The 25,609-nt window shown below is 40.6% G+C and overlaps 2 protein-coding genes across 9 annotated transcripts in view; one reads left to right on the top strand and one right to left on the bottom strand.

Moving 5' to 3' along the window:
* USP13 (ubiquitin specific peptidase 13) overlaps window positions 1–16,359 on the top strand; it is a 53,246-nt gene extending 36,887 nt beyond the window's left edge. Inside the window, exons 11-21 of the mRNA XM_063339037.1 lie at window positions 1,271–1,396; window positions 2,710–2,863; window positions 3,516–3,690; window positions 5,759–5,847; window positions 6,226–6,348; window positions 7,242–7,268; window positions 8,004–8,147; window positions 9,142–9,308; window positions 9,817–9,979; window positions 11,592–11,676; window positions 12,302–16,359. Coding sequence (XP_063195107.1) covers window positions 1,271–1,396; window positions 2,710–2,863; window positions 3,516–3,690; window positions 5,759–5,847; window positions 6,226–6,348; window positions 7,242–7,268; window positions 8,004–8,147; window positions 9,142–9,308; window positions 9,817–9,979; window positions 11,592–11,676; window positions 12,302–12,395 — 1,347 coding nt within the window. The 3' untranslated portion in view covers window positions 12,396–16,359. The remainder of the gene's footprint in view (window positions 1–1,270; window positions 1,397–2,709; window positions 2,864–3,515; window positions 3,691–5,758; window positions 5,848–6,225; window positions 6,349–7,241; window positions 7,269–8,003; window positions 8,148–9,141; window positions 9,309–9,816; window positions 9,980–11,591; window positions 11,677–12,301) is intronic.
* Window positions 16,360–18,071: 1,712 nt separating this feature from the next.
* The window catches only part of PEX5L (peroxisomal biogenesis factor 5 like), a 114,328-nt gene continuing 106,790 nt past the window's right edge, over window positions 18,072–25,609 (bottom strand). For all 8 annotated transcript variants that reach the window (XM_063338425.1, XM_063338423.1, XM_063338429.1 and 5 more), the window contains one exon: window positions 18,072–25,005. In XM_063338425.1, the coding sequence (XP_063194495.1) occupies window positions 24,801–25,005 (205 nt within the window). In that variant the 3' untranslated portion in view covers window positions 18,072–24,800. The remainder of the gene's footprint in view (window positions 25,006–25,609) is intronic.

A 25,609-nucleotide genomic window follows, 5' to 3' on the forward strand; every position in this document is an offset into this window, starting at 1 on the left:
TGACACAAAGAAGCCTGGTGTATAGTCATTTGAGCTGGTTTATGTGTTTCTCTCCCCAGTCCTAGCTTTGATGAAAGGCAGCTGAGGACACTGAAGTGATATATAACCTAAGATTCAGAAATCCCTAGAACATCTCTTTTGTTCAAGCAATACTGAGACTCTCTCTCTTTATGAGAGCCTTTAAAGAACATCTTAGCCTAATGTGGTTGCTGGTGTACTGCCAGAAATTGAAAAAGCATTAAAATTGAGCATCTGCTCCTGATTTCAATGGGTCTATGAATACCTTACCTTGGTGAAACCAAGAATAAAATTTTGCTCTTTTAGTGTGCGTTTTATGTGCCTTTCGTTTTATACCGCTTTTGCTATTTTTATATTGGTATGTTAGCGCAACGGTAGTAAAGAATGAGATTGGCTGAGTATTTAACAGCCTCTGACATATCCTAAAGGCTACACTTTTGCTTGAGTTGTCTTGAAAATTATTTGGTCTACTGGAGGGTGAGAACAAATCTGAGTAAAAGATTCTGACCCTTTTAAAAGCGTTATTTAAAAGGGATGATAGCTAGCGTTGTCTTGAGGATGCAACTTGGGTTGGTTGGGGAGGCTTCTTAAAATGGTATAGAGGGTGAGAAAGTCAAAACTAGAACTCTCTTGGAAGAGAGGGATTTTCGGATTTGGGGTAGTTTCCTACTGATGTAACTGAATGGCTAAAGGCAGTATGTTACTGTCCTTCCAACATGACCAACACCTGCAAATTGCAAATTCATGTCTGTTCTTAACCCATCTGGGAACGCGTGCTGCACACATTTCTTGTTTTCTACTTGATTCTGTAGAGATCTCTGGAAAGGTTTTGTCCTGAATAAAGCTGCTAATTGATACACTGAAGTGCTTCAATGCCCACATACTTTTGGGTGGAACAGGGGTCTGAAAGGAATGTCAAATATTAGAAAACAGTGCAGGCTTTTAGCCTTTCTGAAAACTACTAACCTTTAGCAAACCTTCGGTAATTTCTTTTAACTTGCAAATGCCATAGAAAAGTCAGATAGAGTGAACACTGTAGGGACTATATCATAAAAGATATTCTAAAACCCCTAAATAATGTTTCAGGACTCTTTCCATTTTTATTAAAATGGAAAATTAGATGAAACTGAAACTGTCTTTTCTCCAGTGGCAGAAATGGGCCATAGATAGATCTAGTGGAGTGACTTTGGGATACTTGGTCCAGGAATGAATAAAAATCCTTCTTTAAAAGGTTTCTCTTTCTTTTATTTAGCCTCAACACAGTGGAATATCTCCCCAAATGTTTAAGGCTTTTATAAGTAAAGGCCATCCAGAATTTTCCTCTAATAGACAACAAGACGCACAGGAATTTTTTCTGCATCTTATAAATCTGGTAGAGGTGAGAAAATCTGATTTCTGCTTCTTTTCCCTGGTTATATTAGACAATGAAGGTGGAGCTGTTACATGAATGGCTTATTTTTTTTGTTATACTCTTTTTAACCTTGGATATGTAGAAAATGGCACTAATTTAAATGTATTTTGGTTTAGAAACATTTGTTTCTATAATTCTCCCTTCACTTCAGACTCTTGCATGACCACACACGGGCCCGATGCTGCTGGTAACAACTGTAAGAGATATAGGGAGGTCAAACATCACCGTACAGGCTATAAAATTTATAAACATATGTGACTGTCCTTTTAAATTGCTGTTTGTTTTATGATTACATGCTATCCATTTGTTTACCATATTGCAGTCTATCTTGGAATATTAATGAATTGGGTAGTATGATTATTCTTATTATTCCAAATCTATATCATCATTGGGAGCAAACTAATTACCATGTCCAGTTCTTTTACAAATCCCAGCTGTACGTCATTGAATGAAGGACTCCCCTGCTGAAAACAAAGTGACTATTTGTCAGTTGAATATTTCTGTATAAAATATTAGTTCCACTGAGCTCCAGCTCAATGCTGCGTGTAAAAGAATCAGTACTGTGAATTTTAATGCTGTCTTTCTGAAAAGGAAATTTACAAATACGTGCAGTTTTGATTTAAAGCATTTCTTTCTTTTCCATCTTTCCTCCTTCTTTTTTCCCATTTTTCCCAAGAATTGAGGGTGTTTATTCATGTATTACAGTCTAGATGAAGTTATTCACATTTGCATGCATAATGTTCCAGATCCCAAAACGCATGTACTGATTATAGGGTGGTTAGAAGACATTTTTCTGGTTTTTGCCTGATAACAGACATTAACATGAACAATAAAGAGGAGGTATTTTATTTGTGTGACATTCCCATCTGGATAATGAGCTACAAGTTGCTTGTTCTGTTTCAGTGCAGATTCAGAACAGTAGGAACAATTCTAGTTGCTGAAAGGATGCTCCGTGTTATTTACCTGAGCTTTCTATCTTTAGTGTAACCTGCCACCTTCCTACCTTCTTCTGTTCGCTTGACTCAGTCAGATTCATTAGGTACATGCTCTGCAAGCTGCTGCGTGTAGAAAGATACCGCTGTGTATGCAGACTTTGTGGACTTCAGTGGGATTCTCTGTGGGTACAAGTGTTCTGCATGCAGTAAAATGCAAGCTGAGCTGTCAGATCTGGGTGCAAGATGGGTGTTTTTGTGCTTGCCATAAAACAGCCAGCAGGCTTTGGGTTTTCTGGTCATTTTAATGATCATCACTTAAATGATTTGATCTAATACTCCTTTCAGAGGAACCCTGTAGGTTCAGAAAACCCCAGTGATGTTTTCCGGTTCCTGGTGGAGGAGCGCACGCAATGCTGCCAGTCCAGAAAGGTCCGCTACACAGAGAGGGTGGACTATATCATGCAGTTACCTGTTGCTATGGAGGCAGCAACAAACAAAGGTAAATAAAGGAACTGGTCCATTGACTGACCTTCTGGTGACTCTTTCAACCCCTATGTAGTCTCTTTGTATGGATAGAATGGTTTGAGGCCATGTGGCAAATGAAACCAATGAGCTGATCAAGGGAAAATTACTTGGTTTGGGTTTCTTTGATTATACTTTCAGGGAAGAAGGATTCTACCTGGATACTCTCGGTAAGTTTTCAGACAGATTTATTTTCAGACTATGGGACCACCATTAAGTGTCACCGCTCAGGAATATATCACTAAGAATGGTAGCAGTTTGTATGATAAAGATGTCAGAGATTTGTGATTTAAAACCTTAACCTAGATTTGACCCAGGGATGTGCCACACCACTTGTAGTACAATTTATTTACCCTTGTTTTAAGTGCATGTGTGCACCCAAAGATCCTCATTAGCATTGAATTTCCCTTGTCCTGGACAGTGAACCCATATATAAAAAGTTCTTAATCCTTAAAAAGGAACTGAACATACTAGCTAATGACTATCTTGTGAAAACAAACACACACACAAACATAAAAAAAAACCCAAAACAAAAAACATTTCTAAAACTTGCGAAAAATGAGACTGGTAAGGTACATCATAACCACGACAATCTTCATTTAGCTTTTAGTGTCATGTACATTTCTCAGATGAATTAATTGCCTATGAATTGAAGAGGCGAGAAGCAGAGGCTGCAAGGAGACCTCCACCAGAGCTTGTCCGTGCCAAGATCCCGTTTAGTGCGTGTCTGCAGGCCTTTTCTGAACCAAGCAATGTTGAGGATTTCTGGAGCAGCGCCCTTCAAGCAAAATCTGCAGGAGTTAAGTAAGTGTGTGTCTGACTGCCAATTGAAAATCCATATGGTAGTGCTCGTGCTTATCTTGCTACCTGGACATGATGCAGAGGGAGACAGGCAAAGGCGTAGTGGGCTTCGGCATTGTATTGGTGGTGGGGCTTCTAAATGTAACACGCAGCTCAAGCCTGGCAAGAGTTGTAATGACCAATTGATCAGCAAATAAATTGTTCTCAACTATCAAACTTCAAGGGATGATGGGGTCCCGTTGTTAAGAGCTTGAACTTTAAATGCTTGTAGCTTAACTGTCTGCTCATGTTTTAAAATCAGATGCTACGGATCAACTAGTGATAGAGCTCTGTACAGTGTGGTAGGAGATACAGTCTGGATCTCTGCACTTGGTCTCTTGATGTCTTCATTTGACTAAAAATGCTGAAGGGTGATGTGTGGCAACAAAGCAGAGTGAAGCAAATGAAGGTTGTTTTTCTTGTGAGAAAGTTCTTTAGATGGATGGAAAATTTTGCATTGTGAAGTGCTATGCTGAAAACTTTTTTTTTTATTATGTTTTATGTTAGTTGTTGTTTGCGTTTGGATTTCAACCCATCATCTTTGTATGCTACAGGGTTTGGTTGCATCTGTTAAGTTTGCTGTCACTTACATGAGGCCATTGTACAAGATGGACATATAAAAGAAGGAACCCATCTTGTGTGTTTATAGTTGGGTGGATAAAAGAACCAAGAACAGCGTGGTCTTAAAAAATCATTAAGAAATAGGATGTCAGTCAGAGAACAATGCAGTTTTCAGGGCAGTATTTCGTGCTGAGAACAAGAGTTACTGCCTTATCTGGTTACATTTCTCTGTCAGCAGCAAGGAGTGGTTGAAAATGGGGCTCTGCAACTGCTTTGCTGTGGCTAGGTACCTTCTAATTTTAGATCACTTAACATATCAATGACTCATCGCTGGTTTAGCATACTGTTTCAGTGACATATTGAAAATTGGGAGACAAGTGCACATGGTGAAGAGAAATGTAGCAGAAATCTAAAGGCTTGTATTAATTGTGAACATGGTGCAAGAACATTCTAGTCTTCAAATAGATCTAGGGTTAATTTGTAATTTAGCCGTTACTCGTCCATTAGGTCTTTAAAAGCATCGAAAGATGCAGAATAATTTGCTATTTAAAATTCAAAAGTTTCGTGCTGCAGATGATAAAGTTAATAAAATTGCAAGGTGGTGCTAACAAGAATTTAGAAAGTAGTTATTTATAGTATGATAGGAAGGCCTTATATTTATGATACATTTACTCTATTTTACCCAGAGTTAGTTGAATTAGAAGAAAGAATGGTATGTGTGAATGCAAGATAAAGGGAAGGGTGCAGGGATTAAACGTGGGGAAAATGGGAGCATAGAGAAGGAGAATGGCTGTACGTGTAATGTTAAATTGTGTTCAAGATTAAACTTTTTCTTTTCACTAAGAGGGCAAATGTCAGAGATCCCCTGAAACTCAACAGTCATTCTCGATTTTGATAAAGATCATAGTAGTTCAATAAGAATATCATGTGGGTTTTTTTATATAGCACTTTCATGTGAAAAACTACAAATGACAGCTTTTCTATTTTTGCTTAATGAAATGCTTTATTGGTGGACTGATACCTCATGGACAATGCTACTGTTACTAGAAAGGCAGTGAAAAAAATGCAGAATTAATTGTTACTCCATTCTGTCTGAGCTGTGTTTTAAGCCTGTGCCCTGAAGTTCTAGACAAGATGTCATTCAAAATGTATTTCCTGACATTCAACTTCAGAACAACTTGAATAAGCAAATTTAACATTATTTGTAGTTGTTTTCTATGATCTTCCTATAAGCTGAATTGTCTGCAAGGGTCTGGGCTGCCATTCAGGATATGAATGCGTAGAAAGCTACTACCATACTTCTCCACTGTACTTGAAAACTTTTTTGTGAAATTTGTGTTTATAAAATCCATGACTATTCATCTCACTCAGAGCTAAAGTTACTCATTCAGTGTGCATGAGCTACTGAAATCTGAGCCGCTTGTGATTTTGTTGCCTTGTTTCACTGAGTTGTATGTCTTGTGTTTCCCAGGACTTCTCGTTTTGCTTCATTTCCTGAGTACTTAGTGGTGCAGATAAAGAAATTCACCTTCGGCCTTGACTGGATACCGAAAAAGCTTGGTATGTGCCTTTTATATTTACCTTTTTCTCATTCTATCCAAGGGAAACCTGTAAGGTGTACACACTTTGGTCTATAATGAGGACCTGGCCTGAGTCTCAAATTTATGCTGTGAAGATCCTAATTCTATCTTCTTTTCTTTTATGACAACTTAAACCAATCCATCAGATCTGTGGAGTTAAAATACAGTTTAATGTAGTCTGACCTTCTAGTTAAATTGTGCTTTAGTATTCCAAATTTCTCAAATAACCGTTTTCAGATGAAGAATCCTGGCTGTGCTTGTGGCTTGAGTACCAGAGTCCCCTCTCTGATGGGGCAGGTTGTACCATGAGGTCATTTTGCTTGATTCATATGCTGAGCCTGTTTCTCTGCTTTTGTAGATGTTTCTATAGACATGCCAGATTTTCTAGATATCAACCACCTTCGGGCCAGGGGTCTCCAGCCAGGAGAAGAGGAACTTCCAGACATTGCTCCTCCCATTATCATTCCCGATGACCCAAAAGGTATTTACTGACTACATCTCTTTTGATTTTCTGCTGAATTCCCCTTTCCTTCCAGCACAAACTGATTCTCCTTAGCTTCAACTTTTGGAGCTATGGACAAAAAGCAGCTCTGTGCTTCTGTAATTGAAGACTGTTTCTTTTACGCTGAAGTTCAGAAACAAGAACGTTAGAATATACTCCTTCCTCATTCCTTGGGACTGTCTAGAGAATGAAATGGTTTATAACAAGTAAAATCACGTCTTTATAGCATGACCTTAAACCCAGGTTGCTGCTATTTCCTCCAGAGGGCTTAAGTTTGAGTGCCTCAATATTTAATAGGAAACCAGTAATGAAACTACTCTCATGACACGATTGCCCCATTTGCTTGGGTGTTTATAAGAGTGGTGGTATAATATCAAGCTGTATGCACCTGAAAGGAAGCTAGTACCAGAAATCGTGTGTCAGAGCAAATTTTTGTCGTGGCAAAATTCAGTTCTCCAAAGGTTTTAATTTTGTCCCTTATCGGTAAGTTCCTTACCAAGGCCTATTCTTTTTTATCCTCTTGCTCAGTGGACTGACCTAGTCTTAGTGTAAGTGCATGGATGATGGTACCTTAGTTATAGCAAAATAGATTTTTGCTGAAGTAGGTTTAGGTCAGCCATCAGCTATATTTCTTACTGGTTTATAGTACCAGTGACACTTTGCTCCGAGTTGAGTTAGGGAGATTACTGGGCAGAAACATCCCTAGTCTAATTCATGGCAAAAACGTCAGGGATGTAAGGATGAACATGACCTGCCTGTATGAGGTGAAATGTTTCTATGACTTTAAGAACATGGTATTATTTTTACCATATGCATCTACTTAGCCTTCACGTAAGTCCTTCTCCGTGTTTTTCTCCTTTCTCAATTTTCAGATCGTATGGCAAACCATTTGGTGGAGTGTACGTATCTCATTGTTCTGTGACTGGTATTTCAGCTGCTTAAAAAATGGTCATGCTTCTTTTGCTCCGCCAATGGCTTCTCTGTCCTCATGGAGATGCATGGAGTATTGCCTTGCATGCTTCTAAATAACAGATGATTTTTGTACTCATTCAGCATTTATTTGCATGTGTACAGGACGCTTAAAGGGTCTGTAGTAGCATCAGCGTATCCAGAATATGAGCTGCTCCTCTATCTGCTGCTCATCAGCAGGATCTTGCAGTGCTGCGGGTCACAGCTGCTTGATCCTGGCTCCCTCTGGACTCTGATCTCAGCTCATCTTCATCTCCATCATTCAGAGATGAAGTTCAACTGGAGACTGCCAGATCCAGCAGTCGTTTCTGTCACCTGCAAGATTCTGCCTGTAAGAGGGGTGATTGCTTTTGGCTGCCATCTCTAGCTAAGCTCAGCACCCCTTGAAATCCAGTGGTGAGTTTTTTTAGTAAATAAAATCCTGTAGGAATTCATCAAGATTTAAGAATCTATGTAGATTACTGATACAAAAGATTACCAGTAATCCCGAACAAATACCATAATGCTTTGTACGAGGCTGTTTTCTAATGGGTGTGGGTTTACTGCAGAACTAAAATAAACACAAGAGATAAGTATTGTAATATGTGGCACCATGAATAACAATAAGAAATACTATACAATGGATGGAATTAGACTTTTATACTTTAGAAGGCCCTTTCTTGTAGCTCTAGATATCGATGAGTCTTCAGTTATGCAACTGGCAGAGATGGGTTTTCCTTTGGAAGCATGTCGGAAAGCTGTGTACTATACAGGCAACCTGGGTGCTGAAGTCGCTTTCAACTGGATCATTGCACACATGGAAGAACCAGGTCAGTGATTTGAAGGTTAATTTAAACTCAACTGCTTGTATATTTTGGCAGTCGGTAGAAAATTTATAACGTGTGACAGTGAAACAATAGCCCCCTTCCCCACCCCAGGAAACCTGGAGGTGTGAGTGAATTTTCCTAAGCTGCTACTGGGATATGCAGATCTTGACTGTTATGCGGCATCCTCTGCCTAGAAGAAGACAACAAACCTAAGCTACATGAGATGTAGACTCTCCTGCCCTCACTGACTGTGTGGGCCGGCTCTCTGTTTTCCACCCTTTGGCTAGGTCCATGCTGCTAAGGGGGAGGCTGACTTGTGGTCAAGTGTAAGTACAAAGAATCCTGTGGTCTGGATGCTTTTCTTCCATATCAGCCTTCTCTAGCTCCAGCTAGAGCATTCGTGCCGTACTTAGAACTTGGGCTGTCTATTGATGGACAGGGCTGCTAGATGTTCTCCACTTCCTGTGCTTCATCCATGCAAAGTTTGGAGCCATGATTCAGCACTGGGTATACCTGAGCACTCCCTCGCCAGGGAACTCCAGATTTGGTTGAGTTCACACTTCACTGTGGGCTTTTGTGTTGCTTGTGTAAATGGGGAATGAGTTTCGTGTTGGCTTAAATGACATATTTCAGCTATGGAATCAGTTAATTTTACATCCATAGGTGTATCGGCTGGGTTGTCTACTATTCTGGTGTCATCATGGCTTCCATACCAATCTTGGCAACTTTCCTGCAGTTGTTTCACTCCTGTGATGTGCCAAGTTGTTTTAGCCTGCTCAGTTTGAGTTTGTCCACCTAGGTATTTTGTAATATGCATGTTCATCTTGTTCCTTTTAAGGCTTTCCACACATCTATGTCCCAACCAGGCCAGTGAAATGAACTTACATTGATTTCAGGACTGCTTTTGAAGTCCTGTTTGTTATTTGTTTGTGTTTGTCGTTGACTTTCCAGTTCAGAGGGGCAAAAGAACAAGCTGATGAATGTTTGTTTGTTGCAGACTTTGCTGAGCCATTGGTCATACCTGCATTTGGAGAAGTTGCTTCCAGTGGAGCAGCTGGATTTGGAGCTGTTGGGCTAGATAACCAACCTCCTGAAGAGATGGTTGCAATTATCATTTCCATGGGCTTCCAAAGGGATCTAGCAATTCAAGCGCTGAAGGCAACAGTAAGTTCCATGGGTTATTGGTAACACTTGGGTTTCGTTTCATATTATGTGCTCTGTACGTGTGCACGCTCAGATGTCTTTGAAACATGCATTTAGAAATCCAGCTAGCGGATGGTGCACATAGAACTATTTTGGCAAAGTGTGGGATGCTTGACTTGTCTGGGTTAGAGTGGGGAAGGTGGTTTGTGTGTTTCACATGAATCTTAAAATGTGGAGGAAAGTGAGGAAAACTTAGCTTCTTTTACCATCTGCTGAGAAAAATCCTGGATGTCTAAAACTATGCGTTTTCAAGATGAGAACCCGGGGGCCGTGGGGATTAATTGTGGGAGGATGTCTTTTTCCATCTGCCAAGCTCCTGCAGAGTGCTTGTTGAGTACTATTTTCCATGGAGGTAGAGTATGTATTTTACAAGTTTTAAGCGCTGTCGAACACAATCCTTACTCTGTTCAAAGACTGATGATGCTAGACAATGTACTAAAGGCTGGTCTTTTGCTTGTGTAACTCACAGAACAATAATTTGGAGCGTGCGCTGGAATGGATCTTCAGCCACCCTGAACTTGAGGAAGAAATTGAGCCTGCTATGGACATGATGAATATGGCGAACAATGCTAACGCCAATATCCTTGCAGAGACAGGGTCAGAGGGACCCAGGATCAAAGATGGCTCTGGAAGTAAGTTCTCCTTCATCTTAAAACTGGCTGTCATGTTGTTGCGTCACACCTACACACCTTCTGTTTTGAAAGTAGCTATCATGGGGTTTTGGACATGATCCAGGCAATTTACTTCCCATCTTGCTTCTGGGGCCGAGTCCAACTCTGGGGCTGCTAAGCTCTTTGGACTGTGTTTGCTCAGAAACTCTTTCCCTGGACTCACTGAATAACCTGAGTCCAAGTTTCTTGTTGCCACAGCATATAAGTCTCCTGGCCTAGCTTTACTTCTTGTTTTGTTGCTGTAAGATAAAAAGACAAAGAAAAGCTAGAATGTTTGAGTCTTCAGAGGCCGGGCATCCTAAAGATAACGCTGCTGTTACAGACCACCTGAGTTTCTGTCCTCCTGTGGTCTGATGAGAGATTTGATCCCTTCAACCAAGTTCTTTATTCTAAATATGGCAGGTATAGTTGGTATCCTACATGTACTGCTTTGCTATTTTCTTGTGGTTTTCTCTTTGAGCTCCTCAGTCATGCTACCGCTAAATAAACCACAAGATGGGGCTAATGTGCAGCGGTCAAAGTTGTGAAGCAGGCAAAGAACTTCCTGTAAGCGTAAAAGCACTGGAGTACAAAAGCTCAGCGGTGGTTCTAACATAGGGATATCACATGACGTTTTTTGAAGGGTCTTTAGTGACCCGTTCTAATAACTATAATATGTTCTAAATTTGTATCTCTGATCTTGACTGTAATGGTCTTATAAAAAAACCAAACTAACAACCAATTTGATTTTTGTTTCTGAGGTTGCTGTTATTATATAAGAGCGTTCGTTTCTTGTTTCTAACATTATAAAGACCAATCTTAAGTCGCTTGCAGACGTGGGAAACATTGATTAGCATTAGGTTAAAACCAAAAGATTTGGAATAATTATTTTTTATGGTACTTAGCCTTTATAGACTGAGACCATTTACTGAGTGCCTGAAATCCTGATAACCAACATGATACTGTAAAATGGCTCCAGAAAGCCCTCTCCACCAAAATCCAGGCCCCTGTCCTTATGCAATATCCTGAAAGAAGGTACCCTTTTACTTTTGGTGGTAATTTGGGTGAATGGCATGAATGGGTGGGGAGCAAGAACCAATGCTGAGTTCTCCAGAGACTCTAAGCACAAAAATGGTCCTCGTATTAAAGGAAGAGGTTTCTTTCCTGTCCTCTCTTTTATGGGCTGCTGAAATTTAAACTTCTGTTTTTAATTTGATTTATAGGGGATCTGTGATTGCACTTTAGATATAGCTAATTTGCGTGCAGAATGAACTCCGTATCTGGCACTTCCTCTGGTGCTCTCTGTGAATCTGCTGTTTTCTCTTTCCTGGTAGGGGCTGTGATCACAGCCCGGCTGTATGCGCACAGATCTATGTGGGTTTGACTTGGATTGGTTTGATGTTTGATAATGAATCTGACTGCTAGTTAAAGCAAGAATATGCTGCAATCTTAACAGAAACTGTGTTTGGGGATGCAGAGTTTGAGTTAGGAGTGCTAAGCTGCTTCTCCAGCATTAGAAAGAAAGCTTCCTCTGGAGTCATATTGCAACGTTAGCAAGAAAAGACTTATGCTCCCCTTCGTGTTTCTTAAACAGGATACGAGCTGTTTGGGTTCATCAGCCACATGGGAACATCCACAATGAGTGGCCACTACGTTTGTCATCTCAAAAAAGAAGGAAGGTGAGTGGAATTAGGAGAGACACAAGGATGAGCAAATGTTTTCTGTGAAGCATGCAGCTGTACAGAGCAGGGTGTGCATTCATGGCAGACAAAACGTGCGTGTCATTACCACGTATACATTTCCCACCAAAGAATGAAGATTGTTACGGACTGTAGGTGCGATGAGTCGGTTCTGATTCCCCTGAGGTCTATGCCGAAACCTATCATCGGCTCTCATGTGCTGGCTGTTCCAAATCTCTGTTCATTTTGGGTCATCAGTTCTGTATCTGGCTTCCCCCAACTTCTTTCATTCCCCATCGATTGAAACCCATCAAACTATGGGCTGATACTAGTGTTGCTATTACTGCAGTGCTGATCTTGGCTGTGATTTTGATATGTCTCTATTATTTGGCCTTGGGAATCCATGGTTTTCCTTCCATTGAACTGTAACTGTGCATTCCTCTGTGCGTCCCTCTTCCTGACTCTGGCAGTAAACCTGCCTTGGCTGTTTCTCTGATCCTTTGTTCTTGTTGCAATGCCTAATTTTAGATTCTAAGCTCTTTGAAGTTTGGGTCTCAGAAATCCCTGATAAACTTGTGATGATTTTTATACACATGGAAGGTAATCAATGTTGTTTTCATTTCAGATGGGTGATCTACAATGACCTTAGAGTCTGTGCCTCAGAACGACCTCCCAAAGACCTGGGCTACATTTATTTTTACCACAGGATACCAAGTTAGGCCTTGAATCTATTACCTGGCCTTAAGAAGCCATAAGCCTTTTTAACCTGCCCAAAAAAAAGTACAATAAAAAAGAAAATCTAAAACCAATGAAAGACCCCTAAATCTTGGACTGCCAAAAAGCAAAGGAAAACATGGGATATTTATAGTTTATTTAAAACCAGTCGTTTGATGCTGCCTTAAGTGTTAGAGGGAAAATTTCTATTAGGTGATGTATAGTATGTTGTTTTAAATTTATACACCTTAAAGGATACCTTAAGACCATGCAGATTACTGGTGGAGTTTGCAGCAGTATATGGAGAAAACAGAAGTTTCAGAGTTGAACAAAAATAGCCCAGTTCAGCCCAGCTCCCGCCTGTTCTGTCCATGCATCCACTGGAGACCGGGAGGAAATATTTGCGTCTTTGGGAACTGGGAGCCAGTGTTTTCAAGCAGAGTTCAGAGCATTTAGAGAAATCACATCACGTACAAAGTTGGAGGGAGGGGGATGTGTGAGTGTTCTTCAAAGCAGAGCATCTTATTTAGGAGATTGTTTTCAGTACAGTGAGAAAAGTCAACTGAAGTTATATCTGTTGGAATTCAGTTTTATAGTATTTTGGTTTGCCTTTTTGATGCATAAACCTAAGAAACTAATGGAGATGGAAGCAATGTCCTGTCAGTGTCCTGTACATTTTCTGCCAAAGAAAAATAGTAGATTTTATTTTAGCAGACACAGGTTTCTTCATCTTCTCTTGAATGTTTGTTTTGCAGGTTTTCCCAACAGATTCAGGAATACAGATGGCTAAAAGAAGCAGGCTATAAAATTAAATGCATACCCTCAGGAAAGGCAAGGCTATTATTTAACTTTTATTTTCTTATGAAGGAGGTAGAGAAAGGGGTTAATGTCCCATTATATTTATTTCAGGGAAATTTGCATCTAGACATCTCACATTCCATCTGAAATTAACTCCCTTACAAAGTACTCACAGTGCAATTCTGCTTTCTGCCAAAGATTGCTTAAATATTTAGTCTGTCCGTGAGTGGGGGAAATTGCTTAGTAAAATTGACAATTTATTGATTTGCCATTCTCTCCTCTCTCCCTTAAAAAAACCCCTAAAGCAACAAAAAGCAAAACCAACAAAACCTAACAACAAAAAGAAACCCACCTTGAAATGATGTTTCAGCTTTCTTGAAACTTGCAAACACACCAGTAATCTGAGTCTTCAACAGCCACCTTCTAAAGGGGCGTTTATATCTCTGGCAGGGCCGAAAGGGCGCGTAGGTAGGGGCTGGCCTTTCCTGTCTTTTTCTTTGGATGTTATTTCAGTTTGTGTCACAGACAAGAATATGTATGTGAGTTTTTAAATTGTATTTGAGAATGCTAATTCTAGAAAAAATGCAATGGTGAGTGCGATACCTTTCATAATTCCATAAAAATCCCAGAGGTTCACAGTGTTGGCTGCTGCTTAGAGACTGTTGCTGCACTGTTACTGAGCCCTCAAAATTTATTGCCAAAAAAAAAAAAATCCTCCTTACAGAGTGCAAGAGAGGCAGGGAGGTATAATTAAATTTTCTCTGCAGTCAGTGCCTGCCAGTTTAATAGCAAAATTCAGGCAGCTACGCACTACAGAAGAGAACCCAAATTAAAAATCTGGTTGTGAGTAGGGCATTTTATTTTTTCCAGCACCAGGGGAGCAATGGTTCTCCCTCCAGTCCTATAGCCTCATGCAGAGCCAAAAAACACTGTTGATTTTTTTTTTTTAATCAGTTTTTGATCTTAAAAGATTATGAGAAAAATTCTAGTGCAATAATTCTGCAGTCTGTAAATGGTGCCTAATTGCTGGGAAAGCTTCCTGCACTTAGTGCTCTTCCTGACACATAAACCCGACGTCCTCACACATCAGTAAGTGGCTCCTGTGAGATTCAGCTGCCGTGTCATTATTGAGCCACCAGTTCTGGACAAAATAAAAGCTGCCAGTAATTTTTTTCTCCTCTTCCAGGCTTTGGGTATGTGTCTATTTCACCAGAAAATGGGATCAGCAAATTATGCAGTGACACACCTTCTATTTAAAGTGAAAGAACAAAACTTCTGTATATCTATATGTTTGTGCTTTTTCATTCTGGCAGTACAAAAAGGACAAAATGCTTTTCTTTTTTTTTCTTTTTAAATTTTTTTTTTATGTCCAGTTGTATTCCAAGGAAGTTCAATACAACGGCTTCCCTCTTGCCTCATGAACTTAAAGGGCTATTTATAAACTAACAAGTTCTGGTGGCCACTACCTTTTTATTTAGAAACCTTGGGTAAATAAAGGCCAACACAGTTGTTCCCATATTCATTATTAAACTGGAAACATGGCTGGTCTCGTAGGATTAAGGATGGAGCTTGGACTCTTGCAGACCATTTGTCTGGTACATCCTAAAACTGGAATGGCTGTGGGACTGACTGGTCTCAGTTAATGGGAGGCGCACTTAGAAAGTGGGTGGTAAACTGGAAATGGGAACTGGAAGGGGAGAGTGGTTCGCTGGGGCTGGTAGGGGAACTGTGGCACCCCGGCTTCTGAAATTCCTTTCAGCTCATCATTCTTGGGTACTGGCTGCCCAGACTACCAGGTGGGTCAGAAGTGCAAGGAGCAGCCTGGGGGAAAGGCTTACGGATCTTCTAAAATTTAGCACTTGAAAATATGTTAAAGTTCTTCAGCTCTTGGAGGAATTATTGTCTCCTAAAGTAGTGGCTTCCCTCCTTTTTCAAATGGCGTGTTAAGTCATCTCACTTTTCCGATGGGATGTGTGTGAAGAACATCCTGAATCTGGAGGAGTGGGATGTAAAGTCCTGACTCTTCAGGGAGAGGAGTTTTGGGGTTTTTGGTTTATTTGGCTTTTTTTTAAACTCCAGCATGCAGAAGCCACAACCAAACAGACTGTACTGAATAGATGACTAATTTATCAGGCTTTGCCTGTGAAGATTTGTGTGCACTTAACTGTGCCGGGCCGGGCCTCGGAGCGCAACCCGGGCAGCGGCTGCTGGGGGAGGTCCATGGGTTGGGTACTGCAAGCGCTGGCGGGGTGTTAGGGGTGCTGGGAGCCTCCCGACAAAAAAGCATGGAGGAAGAAAAATCACTGTGAGCTGTTTGAGACAATCTAACCTGACAATTGTGGAAATCCAGAAGAAGAGCAAATTAACGCTCTTACTTCTTGGGATGAATTTTACTTTTTTGTATGATACATTGAGGTTAGGAGAGTGGAAGGAAGAAAAACTGAACAACTTTTCCCTTGGTTTCCTTTCCCTCTCTCATTCCTAGCAGCGTGCTGGATCCAGTAGACCCCTCATTCCGAGTCACAGTCTCCAGTCTCCAAAACACATGTAGGCACAACTCCTATTTAATCTTCTTACCTAAAATATAATTAAGATAAAAATTTAATTTATTCAAAGCTGCGGTTTAAAAACAAGCCTAGATGTTTCTGGACTACTGTCACTTGCAATTCTGCTGGGTTTGGTGGCATCACTTCTGACTCACTTTGGTGTAACTGAAACCAGAATCAGTCCATTTTGTTTGATTCAGGCAGCCTCCACGGGGTCGTAGTGCACGTTTGGAACACAGATGCAACCAGAGCTCGTTAGATTGTTTTAGAAGCGTCTCCAATTCATTCCTTTTGTTCTCCATCCTGGCAGCAGCCATTTTTATCTTCTTCGCTGTTTTCATGCATTGAAAGACTATGCAAAATATTTAACTGGACATAACTTTTTGTTCTTTTCCCATCACCCTTCCTACCTTAATGGCTGAGATCAGTTTCTGATTTTTATTCACTCTTCGGTGGTTTTACTGTTGTGTCCTGGAAGCGTCTGTACTGGTTTACTTTGCACCATTCGGAGTTGTTTGCTTGAAGCACTGTTAACATTTTAGAGAGTATTTGTCTCAGATGAGAAAGGTTGTGAATGACATTGTTGCAACTGTTTTAAATTAAAAAGAAATATTCTCACATCTTGCGACTGTGTGGATTCTTGCTTCTTTCTTTTCTGTCTGAGCTGAAGAGGAACAGACTGACTGAGTGTGTTTTGATACTCCCTCTTTTCTTACTCCTTTTGGTCATGTTTGGTGTTTTACTTAAAAAAAACGTGCATAGGGAACAAAGAGCTTTGTGAGAGTCTTGATTTCTTGTGACTTGTGGCACATCTATGGCTGGAAAAAAAATAAAATAGAAATCCCCAAGCCCTGAGTGGGTATAAACCATGGCAAAAATAGAAAATAAGATTTAAACTAAGATTAATTTTTTCCGGTTTTAGCTTCTAAGCCAGGTGATGCTCTTTGAACACAAGAGCTCGCAATGTTCATGTGGAAGAGTGTTGCCATTTCACCTGCAAATTCCTGCTGTTCAATCACAGTTTTATCTTTGTCTGTAACTCCTCGTACACAGTTAGAAATTTGACCTGCTGTTCGATAAGGAGAAGTCTTTTTTCCTCATGTGTAAGGGCTTTCCGTAGCGGTGTGACCACTGGAACTCTTTGGTAGATGCAAAAATAGGCCAAAAAATAGGATTGAAGGATGGCAACCCTTGCATCTTTGTATAGGATGATGGGACCAGGAACTGGAGGAGAGGTAAGAGAGAAATCCACAGGGCTGTAAGTGAGATTTCCTGACATGGAAGTAGAGGCCATGTGAAGTGTTGAATGATAAGAAAGGTAAAGGTGGTTCAGCTCCTGAAGTTGAAATGTAATGATCTATTTTGGTTTCTTTTCTATCACAGATGTCCTCTGTGACCACGGCAAGTGACGCCGTGCTGTGTTCGCACCACCTGTAGCAACTGGAAGAGGTGGGGAATGTGGCTCCTTGCACGAGCTGAAGGGCTCTGTTCAGACTTCATGCAAGAATTTCCTGTGCAGGATTTGCCTGCTGTCTTTTTCGGCCTGCTTGTGGGAGGCAGTATTAGATAACTGACAAGTTAACACCGCCCCTGGTCTCTGTTCCCCCTCACAAAACTGGGAAGTGACACCTCTCTGTCCCTCAGGTGTGCTACAGGGATGACAGGAGTAAGGGAGGCGCTGACAGCTGTGGTGAAAGATGAGTGCCATAAAAATGCCGAAGACAGATAGCGCGTGGCTGGCAGCTGGTGTGGAGTAAGTGATTATATTTTAAGACTTCTTTACCAGTATCCTTCCCAGGGATTTTTTGAGCAGTTTTGTACGTAGGATTTGGCACTGATGCTTTTCTCCCAACCGCTCAGTTTGGCTTCAGGACTGCAGCGCTGGGTTCCTGGACCGTGTTTCTACAGAGCCCGTAACTAAAGGGCATTTCTGCCGCGTCTTCATTGGTACATTTGAGCACCAAGAACTAAACTAACCTTAACATCTCCTGGCAAAACATGCCAGTTGCCAGTGCCGCAAAAGATTGTGTTCTAATATTATTTCTTCTGTTTTAATTTTGAGATGTGCAGTTGCATGATCTTCAGGAAAAATTTGGACCTACTTTTTTCCCTTCTTCGTACGGAGTGTATGCGCAAAATCCTTTGGGCCAGACCTCAGCTAGTATAAATTCCAGTTGTAAGTATAACTGATCAACATGTTGAAATAAAAATGAATTGCAAAAATAACTCTACCTCAGAGTAACGATGAATTTACGAAAAATGTTTGGTAATGAAAAAAAGCCTCTTCTGGGCTTGATTTTTAAGCAGAGAAGCATGTTCACATGGTAAACAATAGGATAGCAGACCTCATTAAAAAAATCCTTTATTTCACTTGGAGAAGCAGGTCCCTCCTTTCAGTTCAAGGAATCATAGTCAAGACCATTTTCAAATTGAAAGATATTTTGAAATATTTGAAGCCACAGACAAAGTTTATTTTTAAAACATATTTAAAAATCGCACAGTTATAAATACAGGTAAATAAATACAATTTAATATGTGGAAAAGAACCCAAGGAAGGCATGCTTCCATTACAGTACAAAAATACTACATTAAATATGGTGCTCTGCAAATAGTCATCTATGACCTTAATAAATTTAACACATCCAATATGCGCATCCTTCATTTTTGAGGAAATAGATTATTTTAAAGAGCAGTGCAAGGAAACACCAAATTAAAGCATCAGTAAAACTACAGGTCTGTGTTTAATATTATACACAGCTGATAATGCACTAAGTATACAGAGGCAAAGTTACCTGTAGTAAGAAACTAACCTTTTACTCCGTCCGAACTTACAGACTCAGGTTCTCAGTCTGGGTCAATCTGAACCTTTGGAAGGGATTGTAAACATTCAGGTAGGGCTGAACTCCCACCTCCGCACCCACCGCCTGCCTCGCTGCGAAGCCTCGCACCTACACTTAACGGGCAACACAAGGAGTTGAGTGAGCGATGGAGGTCTCAGATGGCCCAGGCGAAAGTATCTACCAACCCTTTAATCTCCTCTTTCTTATATGTTGGCTTAAAAATAAAGCCAAAAAAACTGATGCAAGATTGCAAAGGTTTTCGAACCGTTTACAGCATATAGAAGAAGCCGCACGGAATGCCTCTCAAAACTATATAGCTTTATTTTACTCTAGATATGTTATACTCTGATATATAAAATATATTTATAAATGCTTTGATTTTTCTGAATTTACAATAGATTACTGATATTAAAAAGGCTATTTAAATTAAAGGTTTAGCCAATGTCGATGGCATTCTGTAAATGCGGAAGGGGAAAAAAGATCAAAGCACATTAAGTCTTGACCATGCAAGCTCGCTCAATGGGCTCTCACATGTGCAAGCATTTGTAAAGTTACATCTCATTTGAGGAGAATTTGGATTCCTTCTGTCTCTTTCCCATACCTATTCCTTTGTGGCTGAGGCTCTGAAACCTCCCGTGGATTCTGTGACATGCTCCTTTTTCATTTTGCCTAGGTTTGTTCAGAGTGTCAGCGATCTCTTCATGCATGGCACTCCTTTTCTCTGATTTATTTCACCAGTCCCGAAATAGTAGAAATGTAATGAAGGAATCTGATTTCTAGGCTAGATGAGGTTTGAGTAGTAGATAATACTGTATTGTGTACCCACCATTTTTTCACAACATGCAGTGCATTTTGTCTATCACTTTTATCTGTGAATACTCAGTATTTTATAAACATTTATTACATAAATTCACTGTACAGACTGCTAAGCTGACAACACTGGTGACCAGAAATCTCAGTTTTTCAACCGTGCAGGTTGTTTGTGAGAAGTAATTAATATGTCTCATTTTGCAGACGCACGTTTGGGCAAAAGGGATCTACAACCAATTTATGTTTCACTCCAGTCCTCACTGGCTCCAGCAGGCAATGGTTGAGGCCTCTGGGGCTGCAAGTGATGTTATCAGTTATGATTTCTGGGGTGGCGTTTGTGTTCTGGAGGCCCGTGCTCCGTGGTTGTTCCTAGGGCCACCTAGCTGATCTCTTGGTGGTGTCAGGTTCCTCCTTTTCATCTGACTGACAGGCCCAGGTTTTCTAAATTGGCTCATTAGCTCTTCATCCTTGATTTCTGAGCTTTCAGCTGAGTTAAGTGTCTGCAGCTGAAATGAGGGATGCAGCAGATGCTCAGATCCTGTGAAGCTTTGTATCTATGTATTTCAAAAAAGGCAGTGGGACGCTGAGCTGCCTTCAGAGCTAGTGGGTGAGTTCGGAAAGCCTGGCCTGTGGCAAGTAAGTGTAGACCAAGACAATAGTTGTTTCACTGGTTTGGGGGATCTTTTTCTCTGGTTTGGTGCTATCTGGTTTAGACTAGAGAAGAAAATGTGAAAATCCAAACATCCAGCTTCACTGTGAAAGCTGCGCACATTTAGCTTTTTAATTCTTAAGAGGATACTAAAACATGTCTGCAAAGGCTGTTACTACAGGTGTCTGTCATTAATTAAACACTTGGAGCAAACATGAAATCCACAACACAATATGATTTCAGAGGATGGAATTTAACAAGGGCTCTGCGTTTGATCTAACCTGTGCCAAATAACATGAGCAACTCAGTTTTGAGTTTGGCAGATGCAAAGTACTTCAAAAATATCCCATAGAAGATACCAATCGATAGTTTAAAAATACCCTATGTGTGGGCCTTCTGCGTGCATTCTGTAAACATATACTTAAGTAGCCTTACTGCATGCTTTGTCTTAATACTTCAGTGTGGTTATTTGTTAATGTAGTTGCGTGCAGTGTTGTCATGTGAGGTTTTGTGTCATTTGAACTTCCCCCTCGATATTTTTACAAATGCTGTGATTTATCAGATCATAAGAAAATACCATTACATACAGACGTGTATATGCGTTTACCTAAAGATCAAACTGACATAAAGCAGTCTGTTGCAACAAGGTTTCTAGAGTCATTACAGTTTAAAGAGATCAGCTTTGGTCACAAAGCCTCACTCCATAAATAATCACTTTGATTTCAGCGCCTGTTTCAGTGTGTGCAGTGGTATCAGAGGCCAGCCCTCGTCCGGCATCTGAATCCACACACACCAGCTGATCGCACAAAGTGCTGAGCGCTCCCGTGAAGGATACAGGCTCCCAGTGCTCAGCAGCTTGATGGATCAGACTTACAGGTCAGACGTACTCATAAAGCTTTGCAGAGGAGGGACAGTCACAAACTGGGGTTAGGAAAGCATTTTTTAATTGCATGAAATATAAAATGGAAGAAAGACTCAAAAACTTGAAACTAATTGTCAGGCAGTTATAAATCACCTCTGGAGAAAGAGGGGAGTAACAAGAAGGAGAAACGGGTGGGAGATGATGATAAATCATTGCAGTGCACTAATTTGGCATCACCCCATAGATGCTTTGCAGCTGTAATCCTGAAATGTCTCCGAGACTCTTCTCTGCTGAAATAGCTTGTCTCTATGTAAAACTGCTTCCTTACTTAGACCTGAGCAACCTTCTGTTTGTGTGTTTCCTTTCAGTTTTTGCGAGCGGTGACCTCACCCGTGCAGGCCGTGAGAGAGCGGCGCTGCCCTGTTCTCGTGTAGTGCCATCCCATGCCACGGCTGTTGTGTGCCCATCTTCCTTCCGTGCACACCTGGGCGAGTCAGGGATGGCAGGAGGGTTTGACTTGGTCGAGCTCATGGGGAGCACAGGGAACAGGACCCAGATTTCCTGTCTGTCACTCTCAGGCTCAATCTGCCACAGTTTGGCAGCCGCCTTATTTATTCTACCTTGTGCCTGGCTGGAAGTACCAGTAGATGAATTTTGTTTTCAGGGTGTTAATACGTGGCAGCCTTCTCACACTTTTCCTCGTGCTGTTTCAGGCAAATACACACGCTTGCCACTGAATATTTAAGAAACACCATGAGGAGGTCAGATCAAAGCTGCATCTAATCCCGTCTTCTGCGCTGACAGTGCTTGGCAGTGGGGGCTAAAGGAGGACGATAAAGCCCAGGATATTGAAGAAATCCCCCAAAGTACCAAGAGCTGCTGAGCCTGACCTTTAGAGTGAGGTGAGCTAAGTCATCGGCCACTCTCCCACACAGACCAGGCCAGCACTGGTGTCTGGTAAGAGGAGATATGCCACCATCCTCTGTAAGGCTGTCTGCTTTAGTCTTTCCCTCACGCAGTGCCTCGGTCAGTGGTAACTGGACACAGGCTATCTAAACGAGGAGAGAACAGTTGGGATAATCTCCAAGAGCGTGCACAACCTCTTTGGACAGGCTTTAGCCCGTGTCCGTACAGCAGAACTGCAGTGCTCGGGATGGACTGAGTCCTGAGTATCCCCTTGGGAGACAGCGTTCAGCCCTGGTGGTTTGTTTCTAGGTTTTCAGAGACGACTTCCCTTGTACCAGTCGCATGGGTGTGGACATGTATTGGCAGATGAATGCAGTTTTCAGCAGTGCATCCCAGGATAAATCAAAAGCTACCTACTTTTTCTATTCTTTTTTGGGGAGGCTAGGAGTTGCACTAGGTTTTCCTAACAGAATTGCTGTGTTACTCGTCCACGCACTAGAGGAGAAGAGGTTTAGTCAACTGCCATCAGTGTCAAATTCTCCTTGTCGTTCTGTCTCTGAGAAGTCAAGCAGTTAAGGGTTTTGGTTTTTTTTATTTGAAAGGTATAAAAATAAAGCTCTTGAACAGCTAATTCCTCTGGATAAGCACTGATTATCCTACACAACGGCACAGAGGATATTCTAGAAGAACTTGTGTGATGGCAGGGCATCAAGCACAATCTAAGCACATATGCCTTTGCTTTACAGCCTCTTCTCGGAGCTGCCTCCCTTCCCTCTTATCACTTCCCAGATTCAATTGCACTGCACCTTCTGCTCTGCCTTATCAATAAAGAGCTGTCATCACACATCGCTGTCAAAGCAAAAGAGCAAACTGTTGTCAGCAGATATGCATACAGCAGCCCACTTAGCTACAGTGACATTCCCAGCCAGTCCTTGATAACCAATCCTTAGAGGAAGTTCCGGGAATCAGTTATGAAACGCTTAATAGATAAACAGGAATACATATATATGAACAATGAACTAATAAAGCACTACTAGAAAAATTCCTGTAGCTGTTTCATCTTCTCTATTCTGTGGGAGAGAGTGAGGGTAAGCCTTTTATTTTTTTAATGACAATTTATTATTTTTATTTAACAAACTATAGTTGGTGATTAGATGCAGTGATTACACTGTCTTATATGGAATTTTCCTTTAAGTGGTTGCTCAAAATAACAGACAGCTGCAAGAAACTTTATGTTTGTACTGGTGAAACTGTCCAATTCCCACAGAGCTGCTTTCTCTGTGATGTCTGCAGTTAAATTTTTTTTTTTTTTTATCCAGCTGATTGAGCTGGATTTTTCTTTTAATGCTGTTTATAGGAAATGTGCTTCTTGTCCCACTTTAACACATTCTAATAGCTACCCTGCACACTGCATTCCTAACCACAGATCAACACAGTAGCCACCTAATCCCACTTTTTATCTTTCACTATTTAGGAAAAACATTAAAAATACCAACAACTGAAAATTACTTCCATAAAAATGTCTATTCCTGTCTTTGATTGACACGTTCACCTTGAGCTAAATGTGTTTGACTGTAGTCGAATCAATCCGTTCATCCTGTGGCAGGGTCCTGCCCCCGGTGCTGTTCTCCATTCATCCAAGCAGGGAAAATTAAGATGGTGTAGATGTATACATTTTTAAGCAGCTACAAATAATGATGTTATCTAAGGATTTAGTCTGATATCATGGAGGTCACTGAGACTTCTGCTACTGCTTACCATAACGGCAGGATCAAATTTAGTCTCAATCCTACAAGCATTATATAGACCATTGTTTTCAGGGAAAATTTTCCCTTGAGCGTGGTCTGTGGGCATTAACTCCTATGAAGACTTTCCTTTATTAGCAATAAAGGTCTGTGGCTTATTATGTTCTGAAATGACATAATTCACGTACAACATGTATGTGCATGCACATGCATGTATTTCCAGTACCTGATGGATGCATAATAGAATAATCTTTCTACTAGATATTGCAGTTTATACTGTATTTGCATTTTTTAAACATAAGAATATTGAAAACCCTCTCATCGCATTTCAGGAAATGATATTTGGTCCTCGATGCCAACAAGGCTATCCTGTACATTCTGTTGTTAGTAACCAAAATAAAAGCATAGCAGCATAGCACTTTTTTACAAAAAGAAAGGTTAAAGTGCATAAGTAGATAGATAGGTGCAGATCCTGCTCTGAGCTCCTTTGAAGCAGACGCACTCTGTCCAAGATCAAGGACAGCTGGTTTAAACAGCAACAATTCTAGTGCAAATTACCACTTTGCTGGCAACACTTGCCTTTCCCATATGGACGTGGCCTAATCCCAAAGACCTCCGTTCCTCTTAACATCGCGCATGGTTTATAACTCCATGAGCCTGCAGAACTGGGCCCAAATAATTCGAGGTACCTTTGGAAGCAAAAATTTTCTTGACTGCCAACTAATAAATATATTCAAAGCAAAATGCATCCATTTCACATGCATCTATTTTCAGAGCTCTGTTAAAAATGGACCTTGAGAAGACTTTTCGACAAAGAAACCAAAGGATAGGGAATCCACGTTGTAGGGCAAAGTGATGTCAGCATAGTGCGATGAGCTACTAAGCAGGTTCCTTGGATGCATTGCTTGCCATTCTCATGTGCAATAATGATTATCTAGGTTTGTTCTTAATATATTTTTCTTTGTATAGCTGTGTACATATAGAGATATAGCTTGCATGGGATGAAGGTTCTTCAGAAATGGCTATTTCATCTAGTTCAGGGCTTTGTCAGCTTAGCCACAGCTCATTTCAATCCTTTGAGTTTGACTTTATTTACATTATCTTGTGCTTTTGAACTTCTCCTTTTTGAACAACGTCCGAGAGAATTCCCCTACTGATCTACAGCCATGATCTTTTGGAAAATGTGGTCATTTCGAGATGAGTAATAAAAGAGTTCTCTGTTTCCTAATTTAATCAATTTGTGGATACTTTTTATTACGGCTCTAGATTGAAAGCTCTTAAGAGAATGTCTAGATCACCCACATTGGCAGCTTGAAATAGTTCTGGCTGGTCCATCATAGACAGAGCAATTCGAAGTGCTGCCCAGATATTGCCTGATAGAGCAGGGTGAGGAACCTGTTGTTGATTCCTGCTCTTTCTTTGCAAACTGAGAGCAGTGAGAAAATTGCTGACGGCCTCTCTGTAGGGAAGAAGAAAAAAGAAACAAGCAATATAACTTGCTTAACAACTAGAGTAAAACTATCTAAAGCTCTATGCTAGACTCAAGTATATAATTTTCCAATGCAGTTCATCGGTCTCTTTGTGTTATTCTTGCTTGATTTTCTTTAAACAACTGGATGTGGCTTGTGGTAATGCAGAACTCAGCCTATTTATACATCTGGGGTATTGTCTTCATTGCTGTGTAGCTCCCCTTCATCTTAACTGTTTGAAGCTGACAGCCTGGAATATCACCTGTGATTCCTGAAGGATGTACTGAAAGTGGTTTTGACGGCATTAACTACTTGAAGCCGTTTAAGTGAAGTTTCTCTTCTAAAGACAGGCTCTTATATTTTCTTTTAGAAAAGCTCTTAAGCACAGGACTAAGTTTATGTGTGAGAAAAATCCCACTGATTATAATAAAAGTACTTGCACTTAGAGCTAAAAAAATGCTTAAGCAGCTTGCTGAATAAGGGATTTATTTTCTTTTAATAGAAATTCAGTAGTTCTGTTATATCGAATTTGTGGCTATAAGAAAAGTATCATTGCTTTGTTAGTACTTTGTAAAAAATAATTACAAATTTTAC

The sequence above is a fragment of the Chroicocephalus ridibundus genome, chromosome 6 (genome assembly GCF_963924245.1).
Source record: "Chroicocephalus ridibundus chromosome 6, bChrRid1.1, whole genome shotgun sequence".
Taxonomy (NCBI): Eukaryota; Metazoa; Chordata; class Aves; order Charadriiformes; family Laridae; genus Chroicocephalus; species Chroicocephalus ridibundus.